This window comes from Ochlerotatus camptorhynchus, unplaced genomic scaffold (genome assembly GCF_037179485.1).
Source record: "Ochlerotatus camptorhynchus isolate MF236.1 unplaced genomic scaffold, CSIRO-AGI_Acam_v1.1 ptg000422l, whole genome shotgun sequence".
NCBI classification, from domain to species: domain Eukaryota; kingdom Metazoa; phylum Arthropoda; class Insecta; order Diptera; family Culicidae; genus Ochlerotatus; species Ochlerotatus camptorhynchus.
Window position 1 is genome coordinate 5,155 of NW_027040908.1, and position 20,972 is coordinate 26,126.

The 20,972-nt window shown below is 39.7% G+C and overlaps 1 protein-coding gene across 1 annotated transcript in view; it reads right to left on the reverse strand.

Moving 5' to 3' along the window:
- Positions 1 to 8,319: 8,319 nt before the first annotated feature.
- Positions 8,320 to 20,972, reverse strand: part of Yif1 (Yip1d-interacting factor 1) — a 48,989-nt gene continuing 36,336 nt past the window's right edge. The window contains exons 4-5 of the mRNA XM_065233845.1: positions 8,799 to 9,061; positions 8,320 to 8,575 (exon numbers count right to left, since the gene is read on the reverse strand). Coding sequence (XP_065089917.1) covers positions 8,348 to 8,575; positions 8,799 to 9,061 — 491 coding nt within the window. The 3' untranslated portion in view covers positions 8,320 to 8,347. The remainder of the gene's footprint in view (positions 8,576 to 8,798; positions 9,062 to 20,972) is intronic.

Consider the following 20,972-nt stretch of genomic DNA (forward strand, 5'->3'; position numbering starts at 1 on the left):
GTTCAGAAGTTATAAATTTTTGAAAAAAGACATTTTTGAAAAAAAATGATTTTTTGGGCCACCCTAACACGGAAATGGTCACCCTAATGGCGCAATAAAAAAATACGAGTCTAATATTTTTTGATAAGGAAGAACTATACCAATTTTTATGAAATTCTGAGACCCACTATAACTTTTTTATTATATATATTTATATATATATATATTACGTCTCTGGCTTCATCGACTTCAGCAGATTCTGTTGTTAATAGAATCAGTTTGTCCCATAATATTGAGACATTCAACCAAGGCATCATGGGTATCCATGTATCACCGATTACGACAAAGAGACTGAGAAGCGCGTGTTATCCTCAACAGAAAACCAAAGAAATCATGGATGTTAAGCGACACATATTCGATCTTTCGGAAGATGATGACCAAGGAATCCTCAACGCCAAGGCTAAGGATTACGATGAAATGATGAGCCAACCAAAGGAAAAATACGCAGATCCGGAATGCACTCGAGAAGAAAAGACACAAGTGTAGTGTTCATTATCCGTTTAACGTGCAATCGATACGAATGCGATGATACGAAGAAGTACCGAATGTGTATCATTTGACGAATGAAATATATAGTCGTTGTATAGCCACCAAGTGAAACACTAGCTTTTTATTTTATCTCCCTATCACGAAATACTATAGTGTCAACAAGGATAGTTTAAAAACCCAGTGCGTGCAAGTGCAATAAATCGGTGTGAAACACCGTGTGCAATGTTTATTTCTATTAATAATTAAAACAAGTTTTGCGTCATATTTTTGAAGCTGTAAATCGTAGGATTCGTGCGCTTCTGACCGGCAGCAAATTGAAATAATAGTGTCTAGGGTGTTTCAATAAGTCGGTTAAAAACTTAAATTTGAAATAACGAAGGATTGTAGTAAAAGCGTCTTTGTAAAGCCAAAACTGTAGTGTTGCTAGTGCTAAAATTGATCGCGTGTGATATTCAGTAACGTACGGCGTTGGTAAGACGTCCACCGTCATTAGCCATCTCCGCCATCATTTTCTACCGTCATTGTCAATCATCAGAAGCCACCTCCCGATGCCATCATCATCACCATCTTCTCCGCCATTGTAGTCCACTATAAGGTTCGTTGCCATTGCAACTGTTTCAAATCAGCTTTGTCATCATTATCTCCATGATATCTGCAGTAAATCAAGATACCATCTCTTGTGTGCACAGTATTTCTGGTGAGAGGTGAGTGATTTAACTTGTTCATTCTAAGTGGAGTTCGCTCTTCATAGCAATAAATCGATTAAATCGTGTGCTTAGAAGTGTTAGAGAGTGGTTGAGTGCTTTGAGCTCAGGAGCATTGTGGGTTCATTAGTGATAAATTTTTGTTTACATCTAGGTTTTCGTGATACACTGCTGCGACTAAATTAAAGAACAATGTCGACGTTCATTGGGTCAGTGGAACCTTACGTTGTAGGAATATCGTTCAGCGATTATGCAGAGCGTTTACAACATGTGTTCAATGTCAGAAGAGGATTTGGACTGCATGTCCATTATAGCTGGAGTGGAGGTAAATGAACCAGTTTTTATTCAAACTAAAATAAATGGAATAAGGTTTAATATGGAGATTGACAGCGGATCTTCCGTCTCCGTAGTAAGCGAACAAATTTACAATGAAACTTTTAAAAATCTGCCTCTTAAAACGTGTCAGCGAAAGTTGTCTGTCGTTGACGGAGCCAGGTTAGAAATTTTGGGTGTTTTAAACGTGACAGTGTCTATGGGGAGCTTGATTGCAAATGTTAACTTGATAGTTCTTAAAGGTTGTACCAATTTCATGCCACTTATTGGACGAGACTGGCTTGACGTGTTTTTCAAAGGGTGGAGAACTAAATTTTTGCAACCTACAAATATTAACAACGTAGCTGAAAGTGAAGATAAAGCAGGAGTGGTTGATGTGATAATACAAAAATCAAACGCTGTTTTTAGTAAAGATTTTTCTACACCTATTGAAGGTTTTGAAGGAGAGCTTGTAATGCGGGAAAGTGCGCCTATTTTCAAAAAGGCGTACACTGTACCTTTGCGTCTAAAAGAAAAAGTAATACAGCATTTGGTCTCACTGGAGGATAGTGGAATTATAATGCCAATTGAAGCCAGTGAGTGGGCTTCACCAGTTGTGGCAATAGTGAAAAAAGACAATGATATTCGTTTAGTCATAGATTGTAAGGTATCTATTAATAGATTGATTGTGCCTAATACATACCCGCTTCCTTTAGCCCGAGATATTTTTGCAACTCTCGCGGGGTGTAAAAGTATTCTGCTCGCTTGACTTAGCGGGAGCTTACACTCAGTTGCAGCTATCAGAGAGGTCCAGAAAATTCATGACCATCAACACGATTAAAGGGTTATACACGTATAACCGGCTCCCACAAGGGGCCGCCTCTTCTGCAGCGATTTTTCAAAAGGTCATGGACCAAGTCTTACAAAGTATAGATGGAGTGTCATGCTACCTTAACGATGTGCTAATCGCAGGAAAAGATTTCAATGAGTGTAAAACTAAACTTTTTATGGTACTTGACCGCTTGGAAAAAGCAAAAATAAAAGTAAAATTAAATAAATGTAAATTTGTTGTTGAAGAACTTTTATTTCTAGGACATGTCATAACCGGAAATGAACTTTTGCCATGTCCTGACAAAATAGAAACTATTTCTAATCTAAACATCCTAATAATCCAACTGAACTTAAAGCATTTCTTGGACTTATAAATTTTTACGGTCGTCCAAATTGAGCTGTTTCTATAACTTACTTAAAAAGGATTCCAAGTTCGTTTGGGATTTGAAATGCAATGAGAATTTTGAAAACTGCAAAAAATATTTGTTGAAACCGAACGTTTTACATTTTTTTGATCCCAAGAAACCACTTATTGTAGTCACCGATGCATGTGGCTACGGATTGGGTGGCGTTTTAGCGCATGAAATCGACGGTCAAGAAAAACCAATATAGTTCACATCGTTCACCCTGAATGACTCTCAACGGAAATATCCGATTTTACATCTTGAGGCGTTAGCCGTGGTAAGTTGCGTCAAGAAGTTTCATCGTTATTTGCACGGCCAGCATTTTGTGATCTACACCGATCATAAACCTCTTCTTGGAGTATTTGGAAAGGAGGGGAAAAATGCGATTTTTGTCACACGCTTACAGCGATACATTATGGAGCTCTCTATTTATAGTTTTGAAATCCGTTGAAATCTAAGAAAATGGGTAATGCAGATTTCTGCTCCAGATTTCCCCTTCCTTGTACAGTATCTCGGAGTTTAGACAGGGAATACGTAAATAATTTGAATTTTACAAACGAACTTCCAATTGATTTTAAAACTATTGCTACTGAAACTAAAAAAGATGTTTTTCTTTCACAAATAATTAAGTATCTTCAGTATGGGTGGCCGGAAAGAGTCGAGCGAGAATTGAAGGACGTTAAGGCTCAAGCTGACGATCTCGAGTTTATAGAGGATTGCCTTCTGTTCCGTAATCGAGTAGTTGTGCCGAAATGTTTACAACAAAGTATTAAGAAACTGTTGCATGCAAACCATGCGGGAATCGTAAAGATCAAACAGCTTGCTCGTCGAACAATTTTTTGGTTTGGCATTAATGCTGACCTGGAGTATTATGTTAAGAGTTGTGATGTTTGCAACCGTACTCTAGTCGTTCCCAAGAAAAAATCTGAAACGTCATGGACACCCACCAGTCGACCGTTTAGTCGGGTTCACGCAGATTTTTTTCATCTTGGAGAAAAAGTTTTTCTGCTAATCGTAGACAGCTACTCGAAGTGGGTGGAATTAGATTACATGCGTTACGGAACAGATTGTAAAAAAGTTCTAAAAAAGTTTCTTAATGTTTTTGCTCGATTTGGTCTCCCTGATGTTCTTGTAACGGATGGAGGATCTCCTTTCAATTCCGACCATTTTACTGAATTCATGCGCAAACAGGGTATCGTAGTTCTAAAAAGTCCTCCTTATCACCCTGCCAGCAACGGTCAGGCCGAAAGACGTATTAAAAAAGTTTCTTTTGGAACCACAGATCAAACATCTTGAGGTGGAGGAACAGGTTAGCTATTTCCTATTGAACTACAGGAACAGTTGCCTGACTAGGAGTGGTATCTTTCCCTCTGAAAATGTGCTTTCATACAAGCCCAAGGTTTTATTGGACCTTGTTCATCCTAAAAACCACTATAAACATAATTTGGTTCACCGTCGCCAGGATTCATCGCTCAATGAGAATCCTAAGGCAGATCGGGTTGACAAGTTGAACAACCTATCTCCAGGAGATACACTATGGTATAAAAATTATCGTCTCAAACATGTCGAACGTTGGTTAGAAGCGACATTTGTTAAGAGATTGTCATTGAACGTATTTCAAATTTCTGTAAATGGTCACGTTCTATCTGCACATCGCGATCAAATTAGGCTGCGTAAAAGTGGAAGATCAACTGGATTTTCTCAAATCAAACCAAATTACAAGAGAGGTCGGGAAGAAGATGATGATGACGAACCAGATTTTCTAGGATTTCCAGAAGCAGATCTAACTAATAGTTCGTCTTCGAGACCGAATAACCAGTTTTACCATCCTATCGTTACAGGAGTTAGAAGATCAGAACGTTTGAAGAAGCGGCGTGTAGAAAACAGAGATACTTGAATACTTTGAATAATGAATTATAGAAGAAATTACGTTTCGAAGTGTTAGATTTCCTTTAGAATTGAATTGCATGTAAATTTAGGATTTCTGAATTTCTAAGTATTTGAAGTATTAATGTAAATAAAACTAATGTTTTAACTATAAGAAATGGAGGATTGTAGTGTTCATTATCCGTTTAACGTGCAATCGATACGAATGCGATGATACGAAGAAGTACCGAATGTGTATCATTTGACGAATGAAATATATAGTCGTTGTATAGCCACCAAGTGAAACACTAGCTTTTTATTTTATCTCCCTATCACGAAATACTATAACAAGTATTATCCGTATTACCGAAATCTTGGCCTGTACAAAGAATCATGGATGAATTCGGTGTCAACAGATATACTGCAGCACAGGTAAGATTTATATTTTTTTTAAACACCATAAAGGAAAAATTAAAAATAATTTTCATTTTCTTTCTTCCCAGGTAAAAGATTTGGTCGCCGAAGATGGAATATTATGTTCCCCTTGTTCCAAAGCAGGACATGGACTGAGAGCAGAGTTAGTAGATACAGTTGTGAAATTCTACGAAGATGACGATATAAGCAGAGTTATGCCGGGCCAAAGAGATTATGTCTCTGTAGTGACGGGTGGTGTACGCCAGGTAATACAAAAACGTCTACTAACAATGTCGCTCAAAGAAACATACTTGCATTTTACGGAAACCCATAAAGATATCAAAATTAGCTTTAGCTCATTTGCAGCCTTACGGCCAAAAAATTGTAAACTTCTTAGTAAATCAGGATCTCATAATGTTTGTGTATGTACGATTCACGAAAATGTTAATATAATGTTGAACAGCCTGAAAAAAGATCGCATATTGTGTGATCGCACTATCTATATGGAACAACTTCTTTGCGATTTACAATCTAGAACAGACTTTTGCCATCTTCGAACGTGCATGAATTGTTACGATACGTCATTATCCGAAACAAAATTATTAGAAATATTGGAAGAGAAACAAATATTAGAAGTGTCATTTGAACAGTGGACTACGACAGATAGGTGTAATATTGAGTTGAAAACTTTGCCTTCCGTAGATTTTTCATTTTTCTTTACGGAAAAGTTAGACAAATTAATATATCACGATTTTATAAAAAATAAGCAGGCAGAATTCTTAAAAACAAAAAAACAAACACTAGAAGATGGCGAAGTCGTTGTTATTTGCGACTTTTCTGAAAACTACACATTTGTTCTGCAAGATGAGGTTCAAAGCTATCATTGGAATAATGCTCAATGTACAATTCATCCATTTGTCGTTTATTTTAATGGTAATGGTACACTAAACCATTTAAGTTTTGTGGTTATTTCGGACATTTCAAAGCATGACACAGTAGCAGTTCAGTTGTTTATTTTAAAATTATTAGAATTTTTAAAGTCGAAAATAACAGTCCAAAAGTGTATTTTTATGTCAGATGGAGCAGCATCACAATACAAAAACATAAAAAATGTTGCTAGCCTTTGTGGATTTAAAGATAAGCATAATGTAGAAATTGAATGGCATTTTTTTGCAACTTCACACGGCAAAGGTCTTTGTGATGCGATTGGCGGTACCCCTAAGAGAATGGCAACCAGAGCAAGTTTAGCTAAGCAACACGAGCACCCTATAACGAACCCTAAACAACTGTACGACTGGGCAAATAGTCGTAAAGAAGATCTTCAAACAAAAATGTCATTTTGTTATGTTTCTACGGAAGAATACAAAAAGGCTGACACGGAATTTGATCCAATTTTTAAGAAAGTGAAACCAATTCCTGGAACTCGAAAATATCATTGCTATATTCCAGTTTCAAACAACCAAATTGCAGTAAAAATATTCTCTAATTCAAACGATACACCCAAATTATTCAATGTATTCAAATAATATGAGTTGTAAAATAAAATAATAAATATATACTGTTTCTTATCTCAACAAATCTTTCATTTGACCACATCAACGTGCTTCTCTTCCGCTGCCTCTAGATAGAAACGGGTAAGTCTGACAGCTACCATATTTGAGAATGAATTGTTTGTTTTTTAATATATATTCATGGAAAAACATCTCGTTGCTGGACATCACGACTAACATTTGAAAATGGCCCAAAATGTAGAAAATTATTATAATTATTTTTTTTAAATTGCATTAACTTGAGAACGGCTGGACTTAGGAAAAAAGTTTATATATGCAAAGTTTTTGAAAATTATGCGTAGAATCCAAATAAATTATTATTTTACTAAAAAATATGCAATTTCACCAACTTGTAAAAACCAACAAAAATTTCAAAAATTATAGATTTTTTTAAGAAAGTTACCAGCATGCACTCTTCACCAAATATTAGGGCATTTTTTCAGTTTTCTTGAAATTTTTGTTTATAAAGATCGAAGGGGGGGTGTTTTGAGATAATCATCGTTTTACGTTTTTTAAATACTAATTTACTAAGTGTTTCTTTCAGTGTATTTTTTCCGCAAAGATAATTTAACTACCTAAAACTTTTTCTCATATGCCATTTTGATCAGATCAATAGTTTTCAAGTTATGATTTTTTGAAAAAAAATAATCAATTTTTTTATACGCCCTTTTCAAAAGCTACTCTTGAGGAAAAAATCATATTTAAATGAAAAATGCAACCATTAGTAGCAGCGAACACGTGAGCAATGTTTCATTCAAATCAGAAGGGGTCGAGACAAAATTGAGATTTTTTTTAACGATTTGAGCTGGAAATGCTACCCTTTACCTTTTTATACCCTTTTCTTACCACCCATATGACACCAAAGCAAATCATCAACACCAACGGGTAGGGGAAATTTTCCCCTTCCCGATTATGTTGCTGGTTTGCGTGGGCGATCCTAGGTTGGCGAGAAAAGGACCTACAAAGTTAGTTTAGTAAAACATTGTATGCTTTTTTCATATGGAAAATCAATGAGTGCATAAAAATCTCTGGTCACGTCTTTCTTCGGAAGGGAAATAAAGCCGTTGGTTGTGTGTTGATGGGTGCGATATCCTGCGCAGATGTGGAAGCTGCCACCCTGCACATTCGATTGAAAACAATCAATGAGTGTAAACAGGTGACGGCCAGTTAATTTGTCGTCTCTTTCGTTCTCTGGCAGTTTAAATGGATGACAGAGTTTGACGTCACACTCCTTCAACCATTTAAACAGCTGGGGAACGAAAGAGACGCCAAATTCACTGTGCCTGGAATATCTAATCTAATTGATGAAAGAAGTAAGTGTTCATTGTTAAGATTAAAATAAAATTTGAGTTTTCTTTAGCACAAGTTTAACTCAGTTAAAAAAATACTAATATTATTAGCAAAATGCGACGACAAAACAATCTTAAAATGTCCGTCTTACCCTGATTTACCCTAGGTCTCCCACCTTCATGATTATGGATTTAGTTTGCGTAGGCGAGCTCAGAATTTCGACAAATTGGTGTTTGAATCTTTGTTTAGAAAAGCAGACACATACGTATTTTTGGAATTGCATCCTTGATATTAACCTACAACAAAACACAGCATGCTGTCTTTGCTTTTATTTATCCATTGAATATACATATATCAGTGCGTGAAATAAGGACTTGAGTTACGTATACACAACATTCATTAAACACACTTACCATATAGTTACTTCATATTGCTGAGTACTTTTATTCTACAATGCTGATGAAGTAATTAGCACCGAGTCATTTGGAATCAAGTGCATCGAAAACCAGAATGCCATAACCGGTTGAAGCCCAGTAACTAAAAATAGAAAATACAGTTTCCGTTTACGACCGACAGTATGTTCAAACTGTTGCTGTTGCTGCCGATAGGGATCATATGTGGGTGGGTCCTGGGCCTGAACTGGTTCCGAAAGAACTTTGGCCTTCAACGTGCGTAACTGTAAAATATATATGATTGAAAATACCATAAATTGCCCAGCGGAATAAACAGTGTCGATTTTTATAAATCAAAACATCTACACCCTTATTCCGGTCTGGTTTTACAGTGAATATACTGTCCATAATCGCATTTGTCCCAATTTTGCATAATTTTCTATTCAGAAGGAACAAGTATGCGATTACGGCAAGTATATATGAGTTAAACAAAATTTAATTACATACCAAAAAGAACGCCAGTGAAGCACTAGCGTATAACCAGGAAATGTAATATCCTGATTTTCGAAGGAAAATGCTGCTCAGTAGAATTAATACAATTGAAGCGTATTTGTAGCCAGTGAGAGCTAGTAAATCCAAAGTTTTCAAAGTTGTAGGAATATTTGCAATGTACAGCGCAAGTGAATAGACAACTAGCTCGAAAATGCTATAAGCAAGCGCACTAGACGCCTGAATCCCTAGCTGTTCTGGAGAAAAACGGTTTTGGAATCCTAAAATGATAGATACACAAAAAAACAAATATTACAAAATATACTTTATATAAAAATGATTGGGTTAAAGGTTGTTTCACGCGGTAAATACTACATATACCTCTTAAATTGTGATTTGGCTAAAATGATGATGCACAAACCAAAATATGTAGTTTTTATAAAACAATCCGCATCGTACTGCAGGAAGGTTTTGAAGCAACCTGTGGCTGCAAAGACAAAGACAACATAATTGCGTTGCTATTTTAAGTTTTTTTTTTGCATTCACGTTCGGCAAGTTGTGAGTCGGTACTTATTAACCCAGAAGTCATAAGGAAGGTCCATTGATTATGTCACGCAAATTTGGCTCATTTTCAACCCCCTTCCTCTTTTGTCACATTGTTTGTATGGACCCTTAATTTTTTTGTATAGCTCGTCACAGTCACACACACGCACACACACACACACACACACACACACACACACACACACACACACACACACACACACACACACACACACACACACGCACACACACGCACACACACACACACAGAGACACTCACACACACACACACACACACACACACACACACACACACACACACACACACACACACACACAATTGTGCTCGCTGAAAGCCACTCCTCGGGTTACCAAGCAACTGGAGCGATGCTTCAAGTGCATGGGATTCGGTCACCAGGCGAGGAACTGCAATGGCTCTGACAGATCAGATCTGTGCAGGAAATGCGGAGAGAAAGGCCATAATGCAAGAGGCTGCACGAAGCAACCGAGGTGTATGCTCTGCAAAAAAAGAGGACGGTAACGACCATACGACGGGAGGCTTCAAATGCCTAGCATACAAAAAGGCGATGGCAGGCCAACAGTAATGGAGGTAACCCAAATAAACCTCTATCATTGCGACATTGCTCAGCAACTGTTGTGGCAGTCGACAACAGAAACAAAGTGCGACGTTGCAATCATTGCGGAACCGTATCGAGTCCCTCCCGATAACGGTAACTGGGTGGCGGATAGAGCTGGAATCTTCATGTGTAGTTGTTACGCACCCCCCAGATGGACGATTGAGAAGTTCCATGGGATGCTGGATGGACTTACCGAAGAGCTGATCGGACGACGACCGGTAGTCATCGGAGGAGACTTCAATGCTTGGGCAGTGGAGTGGGGAAGCAGATGTTCCAATGCAAGAGGGCACAGTCTGATGGAAGCTCTGGCAAAACTGGAAGTTATGCTGGCCAATAAAGGCACCAGCAGCACTTTTCGCAGAGATGGCCGAGAATCCATTATCGACGTTACTTTCTGCAGTCCGTCGCTGATGGCAAACATGGATTGGAGAGTGTGCGAAGGATATACCCATAGCGACCATCAGGCGATACGATATGGCATCGGCCAACGGAATACTGTGGCAGTACGGAGGACGAGAACTTGTGACCGAAAGTGGAAGACGAAAGCTTTCGACAAGGATTTGTTCGTTGAGGCACTTCGTGTGGACGGGAGTCCCGTAGATCTAAATGCGGACGAGCTGACAGAAACGTTAGTGAGAGCATGTGACACGACCATGCCGAGGAAACTGGAGCCAAATAACAGGCGGCGTCCAGTCTACTGGTGGAACGAGGCACTTGACACTCTCCGCGCTAGTTGTCTCAGAGCCAGAAGACGTGTTCAGAGAGCAAGAACGGAAGCAGACAGAGAGGAACGAAGAGAAGTGTTTCGAGCGGCCAGGGCCGCTTTTAAACGAGTGATAAAGCAGAGCAAGTCGAACTGTTTTAAGGAGCTGTGTCGAGACGCTGATGCCAACCCCTGGGGCGACGCATACCGAGTCGTGATGGCGAAGATCAGAGGTCCAACGAAGCCCGCTGAAATGTGCCCAGAGAAGCTGAAAGTCATCGTGGAAGGACTTTTCCCGAAGCACGACCCAACAACCTGGCCACCTACACCGTACGGAGAAGAAGAGGGAGATAACGTCGAAGTCACCAACGAAGAGCTCGTAGCAGTGGCGAAAGGATTGAAGGTGAAAAAAGCTCCCGGTCCGGATGGAATCCCCAACGTAGCGTTGAAAGCGGCGATCCAGTCATCCCCGGACATGTTCAGGATGGTGCTGCAGAAATGCCTGAACGAGGGTCACTTCCCTGACAGGTGGAAGATACAGAAGCTAGTGTTGCTGCCGAAACCAGGAAAACCGCCGGGGGAACCAGCATCATACAGGCCTATATGCCTGCTGGATACACTTGGAAAACTCTTGGAGAGGATCATCCTAAACAGGCTGACGAAATACACGGAGAGTGAGCACGGATTGTCGGAGAGGCAGTTCGGATTCCGGAAAGGGAGATCGACGGTGGATGCAATTCGGACAGTGGTCGAGAGAGCTGAAAAGGCGTCCAAACAGAAGCGGAGAGGAGATCGATATTGCGCCGTGATAACGATCGACGTCAAGAATGCGTTCAACAGCGCCAGCTGGGAGTCCATCGCCGAAGCACTGCATAGAATGAGGCTCCCTGACTACCTGTGCAGGATCCTGAGGAGTTATTTCCAGAACCGGGTTCTGGTCTACGAGACAGACATGGGACAGAGATCGATTAGGATTACAGCGGGAGTTCCACAAGGCTCCATCCTTGGTCCAACGCTCTGGAACGGGATGTACAACGGCGTGCTAACGCTGAAACTTCCCAAAGGAGTTGAGATCGTTGGCTTTGCGGACGACGTCGTCTTGACGGTAACAGGCGAGACGCTGGAAGAGGTGGAAGTGTTGTCAACCGAGGCAATCGACATGATTGGTAACTGGATGAAAGGAGCGAAGCTGCAAATAGCCCACCATAAAACGGAAGTGTTATTGGTCAGTAACTGTAAATCTGTACAGCGGGCAGAAATCACCGTCGGGGAGCACACCATAGCCTCGAAGCGTGTGTTAAAATACCTGGGAGTGATGATCGATGACCGGCTAAACTTCAACAGCCACGTCGAATATACCTGTGAGAAGGCTTCGAAGGCCATCAATGCGATAGCTAGAATCATGCCGAACAACGCTGGTCCCAGCAGTAGCAAGAGGCGTCTTCTGGCCAGCGTGTCATCATCGATACTGAGATATGGAGGTCCAGCCTAGGTTCCAGCGCTGGAAACGAAGCAGAACCAAAGGAAACTGAGCAGTACGTTCCGGCTCATGGCCATGCGAGTCGTGAGTGCGTACAGAACCATCTCGTCGGAAGCAGCATGCGTTATCGCCGGTATGATCCCAATCGGCATCACCCTGGACAGCGAGTGCTACAGGCGGAGAGAAGCCGGAAGAGTACGGAAAGTTGTGAGAGTGGAGTCATTGGCTAAGTGGCAACAGGAGTGGAACACGACGGAGAACGGTAGATGGACACATAGACTAATACCGATTCTTTCGACCTGGGTGAACAGAAAACACGGAGAAGTCAATTTCCACCTAACGCAGTTCCTGTCTGGCCACGACTGCTTCAGGAAATACCTGCATCCGTTCGGACACGCAGCGTCACCCCTCTGTCCGGAGTGTGGCAACGTCGATGAAACGCCGGAGCATGTGGTCTTCGAATTTCCTAGATTTGATGCTGTGCGAGAGGATATGCTCGCCCTTAGCAAGGAGTATGTCGTCGAAGAAATGTGTCGAAAGGAGGGCACCTTTAACGCCGTCAGCAGAGCAGTAACGCAGATCATGTTAGTGCTGCAGCGAAAATGGCGAGAAGGCCAACTAGAAAGTAGTAATGTGCTCACACAAGTGCGAACTGAAAGCCGAAGCCGGGAGAACTCTCCCTTAGAGTAGGCTGAATCAACCACAGGGGATAACCGAGTAGAACGTGACACTGGGAGCTAAATGGCTCACAAATTGGAGAGACGATCAGCGAATTGGAAGCGCCAATTAGCTGAGGTAAAGAGAGGTGCGTAATGCACGGCCCCCTCCGAATTAATACGACAAGTGGTTCCGGGCGAAAAGGGCAAGGCGTCCAAAGAGGTTTTAGTGCGGTAAGAATCCCACACACCGTGTCACCGTGACTGTGCGCCCAGTCGTCAAGCGGTGGCACGATGGCCTTTTTGAAGGTTTCCTCCTTTAAAAAAAAACACCCACACACACACACACACACACACACACTTACACAAAAAAAAGAAATAGCAATCAACGGAGAAATGTTGACCGGAAGCCGACTTTTTGTGTTTGTCTAATCCAAAAGCCTCAGATCCACTTAAGAAGGGCACAACCTGTAATTAGATGCTTGCTGGCACTTTTCCGCGAGTAAAGCTTCCAAATCGTCCTCTGTTGGGTTTTTGGAATCTTAATTCGATGTTCCCGGTTGCTGTTCATCGGATGGACTGGCCTTAAATGTGTGTTTTTTTTTTAATATTGCTCATTGTAAGAATGTGCTCCTGTGTGTATTAAACAATAAAGAATGGGAAAAAGTCCTGTGAAACAACGGCTAACAAAAATCACGTATAATTTCTAGAAGGACGTGGTGCTCGATTGATATCAGTATTGAATAAATCGTTTATATTTTCATCGTGAGTTTCTTTGCATTTTGCTTTTATCTCGTTGAAAAGTAGACATGAGCAGTGAACAGATTGTTATTTAGGCTATATATTATTTTCAAGGAAACTTGCGATGTACCTTATTTTTCAGTACTAACTTATATTCAAACGGCTTTAATGGTATCTGAGCAGCGTTTCGGTCAAGGGTTTCGACTTTTCTCGGTGATTTTATTTTCATTTCATAGTCCATCTATATCAAGCCCATAACAGAAACAAATATAATCACAGTCATTTGGAAATGATTTAGAACAAAAAAAATCCTTATAAACCAAATTTTAGTAATGTATGCAGCTAATTTTTGCCTGCATAAGCTGGTCTACTGCTGAAATTCCCCAATAAAAAATACAATAAACGAACGCTAGCCCAAATGATAGAACTATTCCACCAATTGTTTGGATGATACCCTGAACACGTCGTTAAGCAAAATAACAATACATATTTAATAAGGGTTGTTTGTTGGAGTACCAATGAACGAATTTATATATTGTATGGCAAGCACAATGATACCTTATGCTCATTAAAATCATGAAAATTGTCAAACCGAAAAATACCCTTGGCTGGACTGGTGAATGGAGCTTTCTTAAAGAAATCACCCTCATCAAGAAATTGTGAAGCGGCGCCGGTAGTGTAGTGGTAAGCGTGATTCCCTCTCACCCCAGCAGGCCTGGGTTCAATCCCAGTCGGCGCCTCCGGGATGTTCTGAGGCATAACATCTCTGATCACGCCTTCCTTCAGAAGGGAAGTAAGGCCGTTAGTCCCCGGTTCATGAGTTGATGGGTCGATGTGTAGGGTCCAGGTGTGGGAGCTGCCTCCCTGGCGTCGGTAGCATTGGTGCTCAGCACGGAAAACAAGATCGACGGAAAACAAATCAAGGAAAAAAATGTGCAAATAATTAAATAAATCTCAATCTCGATAGTAAAGAAGTTAACACAAAACGTATTTTTTAGCTTCAATTCGCTTTGAGAGTTTTTGAATGGAAGCACTAGCACCAGCAGGAACTCAAAGCTAATGAGTAACTGCAGGTTTTCCGAAAGATTAGTAAATTTCGTATGGAAAGAAAATGCTCTGTGTCAATTAAATTCAGTCGCTGAGTCGTTCGTCCGAAGTGAAAATGTTATACAATATAGGCCCAAAAATGCTACCCTGAGGAACTCCTGCTCTAACAGGTAGTCGATTAGATTTGGATTTTTGATAATTTACCTGCAGAGTTCTGTCAGTTAAATAATTTTGAACTAATTTCATAATATAAAGTGAAAAATTAAACTTTTTTTCAATTTAGCAATCAAACCTTCATGCCAAACACTGTCGAATGCTTTTTCTATGTCTAGAAGAGCAACTCCAGTTGAGTGGCTTTCAGATTTGTTTGAACGAATTAAATTGGTAGCTCTTAAGAGTTGATGAGTAGTTGAATGCCCATGGCGAAATCCAAAATGCTCATCTGCAAAAATTGAGGTCGTATTGATGTGAAGCATCATTCTATTTAAAATTATCTTTTCAAAAAGTTTACTTATTGAAGAAAGCAAACTTATTGGACGGTAGCTAGAAGCTTCAGCTGGATTTTTATCCGGCTTCAAAATTGGAATAACTTGTGCATTTTTCCATTTATCAGGAAAGTATGCCAAATGGAAACATCTGTTAAATAATTTTACCAAGAAAGACAAGGTACCCTCCGGGAGTTTTTTGATGAGGATATAGAAAATTCCATCATCACCTGGAGCTTTCATATTATGAAACTTTTTAGTTATAGATCTTACTTCGTCCAAATCAGTCCCCCCGGAATCATCAAAAATATTTTCCCGAGAGAAAATATTCAGATAATCCCGAGCAACCTGATTATCAATCGGACTAGTAAGACCCAAACTGAAATTATGGGAACTCTCGAATTGCTTAGCAAGTTCCTGAGCTTTTTCCAAATTTGTGATCAAAATTTTACCACCTTCTTTAAGCGCTGGAATAGGCTTTTGATGTTTTTTCAAAATTTTTGTGAGTTTCCAAAAGGGTTTAAAACTCGGGTCTAATTTAGAAACATTATTTTCAAAAGTTTTGTTCCTCAGGGCAGAGAATCGCTTTTTAATTTGTTTTTGCAAATCCCGCCAGATAACTTTTATGGCATGATCGCGTGTTATTTGATATTGTCTCCTACGGACATTTTTAAGACGGATCAAGAGCTGAAGATCGTCGTCTACTATATTTGAATCGAATTTAACCTCGCATTTTGGTACTGAGGCAGCTCTTGCTTCAACTATAGAAGTAGTCAGAGATTCAAGCATAATGTTTGGATCGAAGTTATATTCCATAAATGTTCGATATTGCTCCAAATCAGCTCTATGGTAATTGAAAGTAGAGCTGTTGGAATTACAAATTATTTCTTGGGATATTTCAAAAGTTACTGGAAGGTGATCAGAACCGAAGTCAGCATGAGTAACCAATTGGCTACAAAGTCGACATGAATCAGTTAAGACCAAATAAATAGTTGAGGGATTTCTTGCAGAAGAAAGCATGTTGGGCTTTTTGGATATTGAATAGTGTAATAACCTGCAGAACAATCATCAAACAGAATATTACCATTGGAATTGCTTTGAGCATTATTCCATGAGCGGTGTTTTGCATTAAAATCACCAATAATGAAAAATTTAGACCTATGACGGGTAAGTTTCTGAAGGTCACCCTTGAGAAAATTCTTTTGCTGGCCTACGCATTGGAATGGCAAATAGGCAGCTATAAACGTAAGTTATCCAAATTTTGTTTCAACAGAAACTCATAAAGTTTCAAAAACTTTGGTTTCAAATAAAATTATGTTTGATTCATCTATGAACAATGATGGCAACGCCACCACAGGGTCCATCGAGACGATCATTTCTATAAATGCAATAATTTGTGTCCTTCTTAACCTTATGGTCAGGTTTAAGGAACGTTTCAGTTATAACGGCAATATGCACGTTATGAACTCTCAAAAAGTCAAATAGATCGTCTTCATTATGTTTAAGAGATCGAGCATTCCAATTTAAAATATTTAATGCTTTAAAATCCAGTACTGAATTTTAAAGTCATGACATTAAAAATGGAGTTAGATTTAAGCATATCAGAAATCATGTCAATTAATGATTTCTGTTAAAATTCCCTTTTAGGGGCGTAATGTTTCCTAAGCCAAAATTGTCAAAATTTCCATTAGAATTACGTTGGTTAGTATTTTGATTTCTACCCGCTGCAATAGCAGCATAGGTAGCTCCATTAACTCGCTGAACATTGTTAGCAGCGAGGGGAGTAGGTATAGATGAAGCAGGGGTGATATTTGTACCTACGGGTACGAATGTAGAATTTGTTCCTCGCTGACCGTTGTTAACAGCAGAGAAACTTGTACCTGGTCGGAAACGTGGAGCGTTTCCTACCTGTCGGTTAGAACGAAAATGTAGCATCACTTTGCGAGTCTTACATTCCCAAAAATTGGATTTGTGGTTTTCACCACAATTTGAACATTTAAATTTCTTAGGATCTTCCTTCACAGGACAGTCTTCCTTTGCGTGAGAGGAATCACCACAATTCATGCATTTAGCTGGCATGTAGCAATTTTTAGTTCCGTGACCCCATCCCTGGCACTTACGGCACTATCTATCGTATAAAAATTAACACTCCGAACACGAGGCCTTCGGTAGAATGTGTAACGGAAAACTTGCAATGTTTGAATGGATGAATTTTACACTCGATCATTTTCAAATGTTACAAAAAATGAACATTGGCTCCGTAAAGCAAATTCAATTGAATTTTCCAAATAAACGATCTAGCTATTAAAAAAGTTTCAACAAGTTTGGAAATGCTGTTTTAAAATAATATTGCGCATTTAAGGGTTAAGATGTTTCATCTGCTCGTCGAGTAATGATGCTTCTTTTTGAGCAGTTGCAAGTATTTTTGCTTTTAACATTTTGAGCAACTTTTCGTTTTCTTTCAGGTGCTCTCCCTATCGATAGTATCCTGTTTATTCCTGTTGATATCTTCCTTGTAACGATCGTAGAGGTTTTTGGCATATTGCACAAGTTCATGATTCCGACTTTCGTCACGCCTTCAGCATTCAATATTGCATTATGAACAATGTGCTGAGCCACAAGACTTTCTTCTGTCTGGTTGATCACCAAGCACTCCTTATTTACGAAAAATCCCTGTTCCAGCGTGGCATTTCCATGCGACAATATAAGAATTTTCGTGACGGATGGTCAATTAGAAGATCTGGAACATTCGTAAAAGTGGCCAATTAATGAAACTCATCTTAGAGCTCTGTGGCATTTTAAAATCACTCATAAACGTCTTAACAGAATGAATTCACATTTGTGATCGGAATATGGACCCTGAAGACTACTGGATGAGCCACCGAAAGTTCCGAAACATCCTTAAAAATGGTAAATTTATGAAACTGATCCTGCCGATCCGTGGATTTTTCGGAACCACTCATAGACGACTTATCAGTATGAATGCGGAGTTGTGATCAGAATTCGTAAAAGTAGCCAATTAATAAAACTGATCCTAGATATCCACTCATAGTCAGTGTTCACTCGGCTGTCGACAAAAGCAGGCCACTCTCGATGTGTGCTACGCGATCGTCTGTTTTCTCGGCAGCAACCATTGTGTGGTCCTCCTCATTGTTCTTCATCATCAGTTCTTTCGGTCGATGCGTCGTCGACTTTGGAAATCAACCGTTTCGTGATGAGTGTGTGAGTGCTGACCACGTTTTGCGTCCATTGCTGCAATGGACGCGCTCTGACCCTCGTTGGCGTACAACAATTTGCCATACAATGAAACTACTAGAAGCGGCTCCAGTTCTGATGGAGGAGGCTTTTTGGATAGCGGAAGATAAAGTGTTTATTGTGTTGTACTTTTTGACTATAGTTTTAAGATGTATTGTACCAAGAATCCTCGGCTCTGTAAAGTTAATTCGGTTGAGCCTTATCAAATAAATTAATAAACAAAAAAAAATCCACTCATAGTCGATTATTCAGAATGAATTCTGAGTTGTGACTGGAATATCAATCGTGGGAACCATGGATTGGTTTACCAAAAGATCCGGAACATCCGTAAAAGTGTGCAATGCATGAAACTGATCTAATTGTTCTTTCAAAACAGCATATTGACGTCTTATCATTATAAATTCGGAGCTGTGTTCGGAAAGTTTACCCTAGGGACCACGGAATGGCCTTCCAAAGCATCCAGATCATTCGTAAAAGTGGTACATTCATGAAACTGATCCTAGAGTTTTTTTTTATTTTTCGAAACCCCTCATAGATGTCAAAATGGGAGGTGTGAGTGAAAAATGTACCCTTGGTTCGACGAGATGGTCCACCAGGAAGATCCGGAACTTCCGTAAAAGTGTTCAATTCATGAAACGGAGCCCGTTTTTTTTTGTTTTTGTTTCTGTTTGGGAACATTTAATGACATGTTTGTTTACGTTCCATGCTTTACGTCAAAGATGAATTACTCACGTGTAAAATAGTAACTTCTAAGTGTGTGGGTACGTCTTCATACAAAATTCAAAATTGGGTACATAGTTTTTAGCGTGTACAAAGTTAGAAAAATGAGTTCAAACATTGAGTATCTCGTTTAGCGTGCACACCCAAATCTGATTTTTGATGGGTACCATACTATAAAGTACTATAAAGTACACATACTCAATGTATGGCAAAAATGAATACCTGTTACCCACATTCATCAGTGTTCCTCGTGAAACGTATTTTTAAGTTTCTCGTATGTCTTTGTGTATGTGGGCAACAGTTGCTTATTTGTGCGTTAATAATTGTTACCAATCCATTGAGTATGTGCAATTTTTGGAGGAATGGGGTGAACCTCATACAAAAAGCAGATTTTGTGTCGCCTCAGTTTTTGCGTGTACACGCTTAACATGAGGTAATTTTAGTCAAAGCATGCATCGAAAATAACCTATTTACAACTTCCATTATATTTATGTGCACTTTTTGGGGAGATGGGTTCTTTCCCATAGAACAAGCAGAGTTTTTGGGAATCTTGGTTTTTGCGTGTATTGCCCAAAAACATGGACACCGTAAAACTGGATGTTCCGCATCTTTTAGTGGACCATCTCATATTCCCCAACGTCCATTTTCTGGTCACAATTCTGAATTCATTGTGATAAGACGTCTGAGTGGTTTCGAAAAAAACGCAGAGCTTATTGTAAACTACAATCAATACTGGGACGGGAGGGAGCATCAGGGCATCATTGAAGTTGTAAATGGACAATGGAGTGGAGTGCCAACCAGAGTCTAGGAGCGAATGTGTACTGTCATTTTAGATAGTTACATTTCACTCCAACAGTTACAATGAATTTGACACGCTCTTCTTAAAAACAAACCATCCTGTGGAAAGCTTAACATGTATTGCGAATTTCGTTATTTGTTTTGTTGGATCTTATTGTTGGAAGGAGATTCTCTTATTCCCGCGGGTTCCGCGTAAGTGCCTCTGCTTACGGGCCCGTCCAACCCTTTTTAGCCCTTCATACAGCAGTATGTTGAATTCAGAATGATGACGGAATTTGATCTTGCTGTTGAGTGGAGCCGCATGCAGGGCAAGACTCAAGCTAGGATGGTGGCTACTTACATACATACAAAAATATTAATTCAATATATTAATTAATGAGTGGTTTCGAAAAAACCACGGAGCTCTGGAATCTGTTTTATGAACTGACCGCTTTTACGGATGTTCCGGATTTTCCGGAGAACCATCGCATAGTCCCCAGAGTCCATATTCCGTTCAAAACTCTCAATTCATTCTGATAAGACGCCTATGAGCGTCCACCGACCACTTTTACGGACGTTCCGGATCTTTTTGTGAACCATCCCGTAGTCCCCAGCGTCCATTTTTTGGCCAAAACTCTGAATTAAATGTGATAAGACGTTTATGAGTGGTTTCGAAAAAAAAAACGCAGAAATCTAGGATCAGTTTTAATTATTGACCAGTTTTACGGATGTTCCGGATCTTTAAGTGAACCATCCCGTAGTCCCTAGCGTCCATTTTTTAGTCAAAAATCTTAATTCATTGTGATAAGACGTCTATGAGTGGTTTTGAAAAAACCGCGGAGCTCTAGAATCTGTTTCGTGAATTGACCACTTTTCGGATGTTCTTTATCTTCCGAAGGACCATCGCATAGTTCCCAGCGTCCATTTTGTGGTCACCACTCTGATTTCATTGTGATAAGACGTCTATGAGTGGTTTCAAAAAACCGCGGAGCTCTAGAATCTGTTTCATGAATTGACCACCTTTACGGATGTTCCGAATCTCACGGAGGACCATCTCATAGTCCCTAGCGTCCATATTCCATTCAAAACTCTGAATTCATCTGAAAAGACATCTATGAGTAGTTTCATTTTCATTTTCAAGCACAGA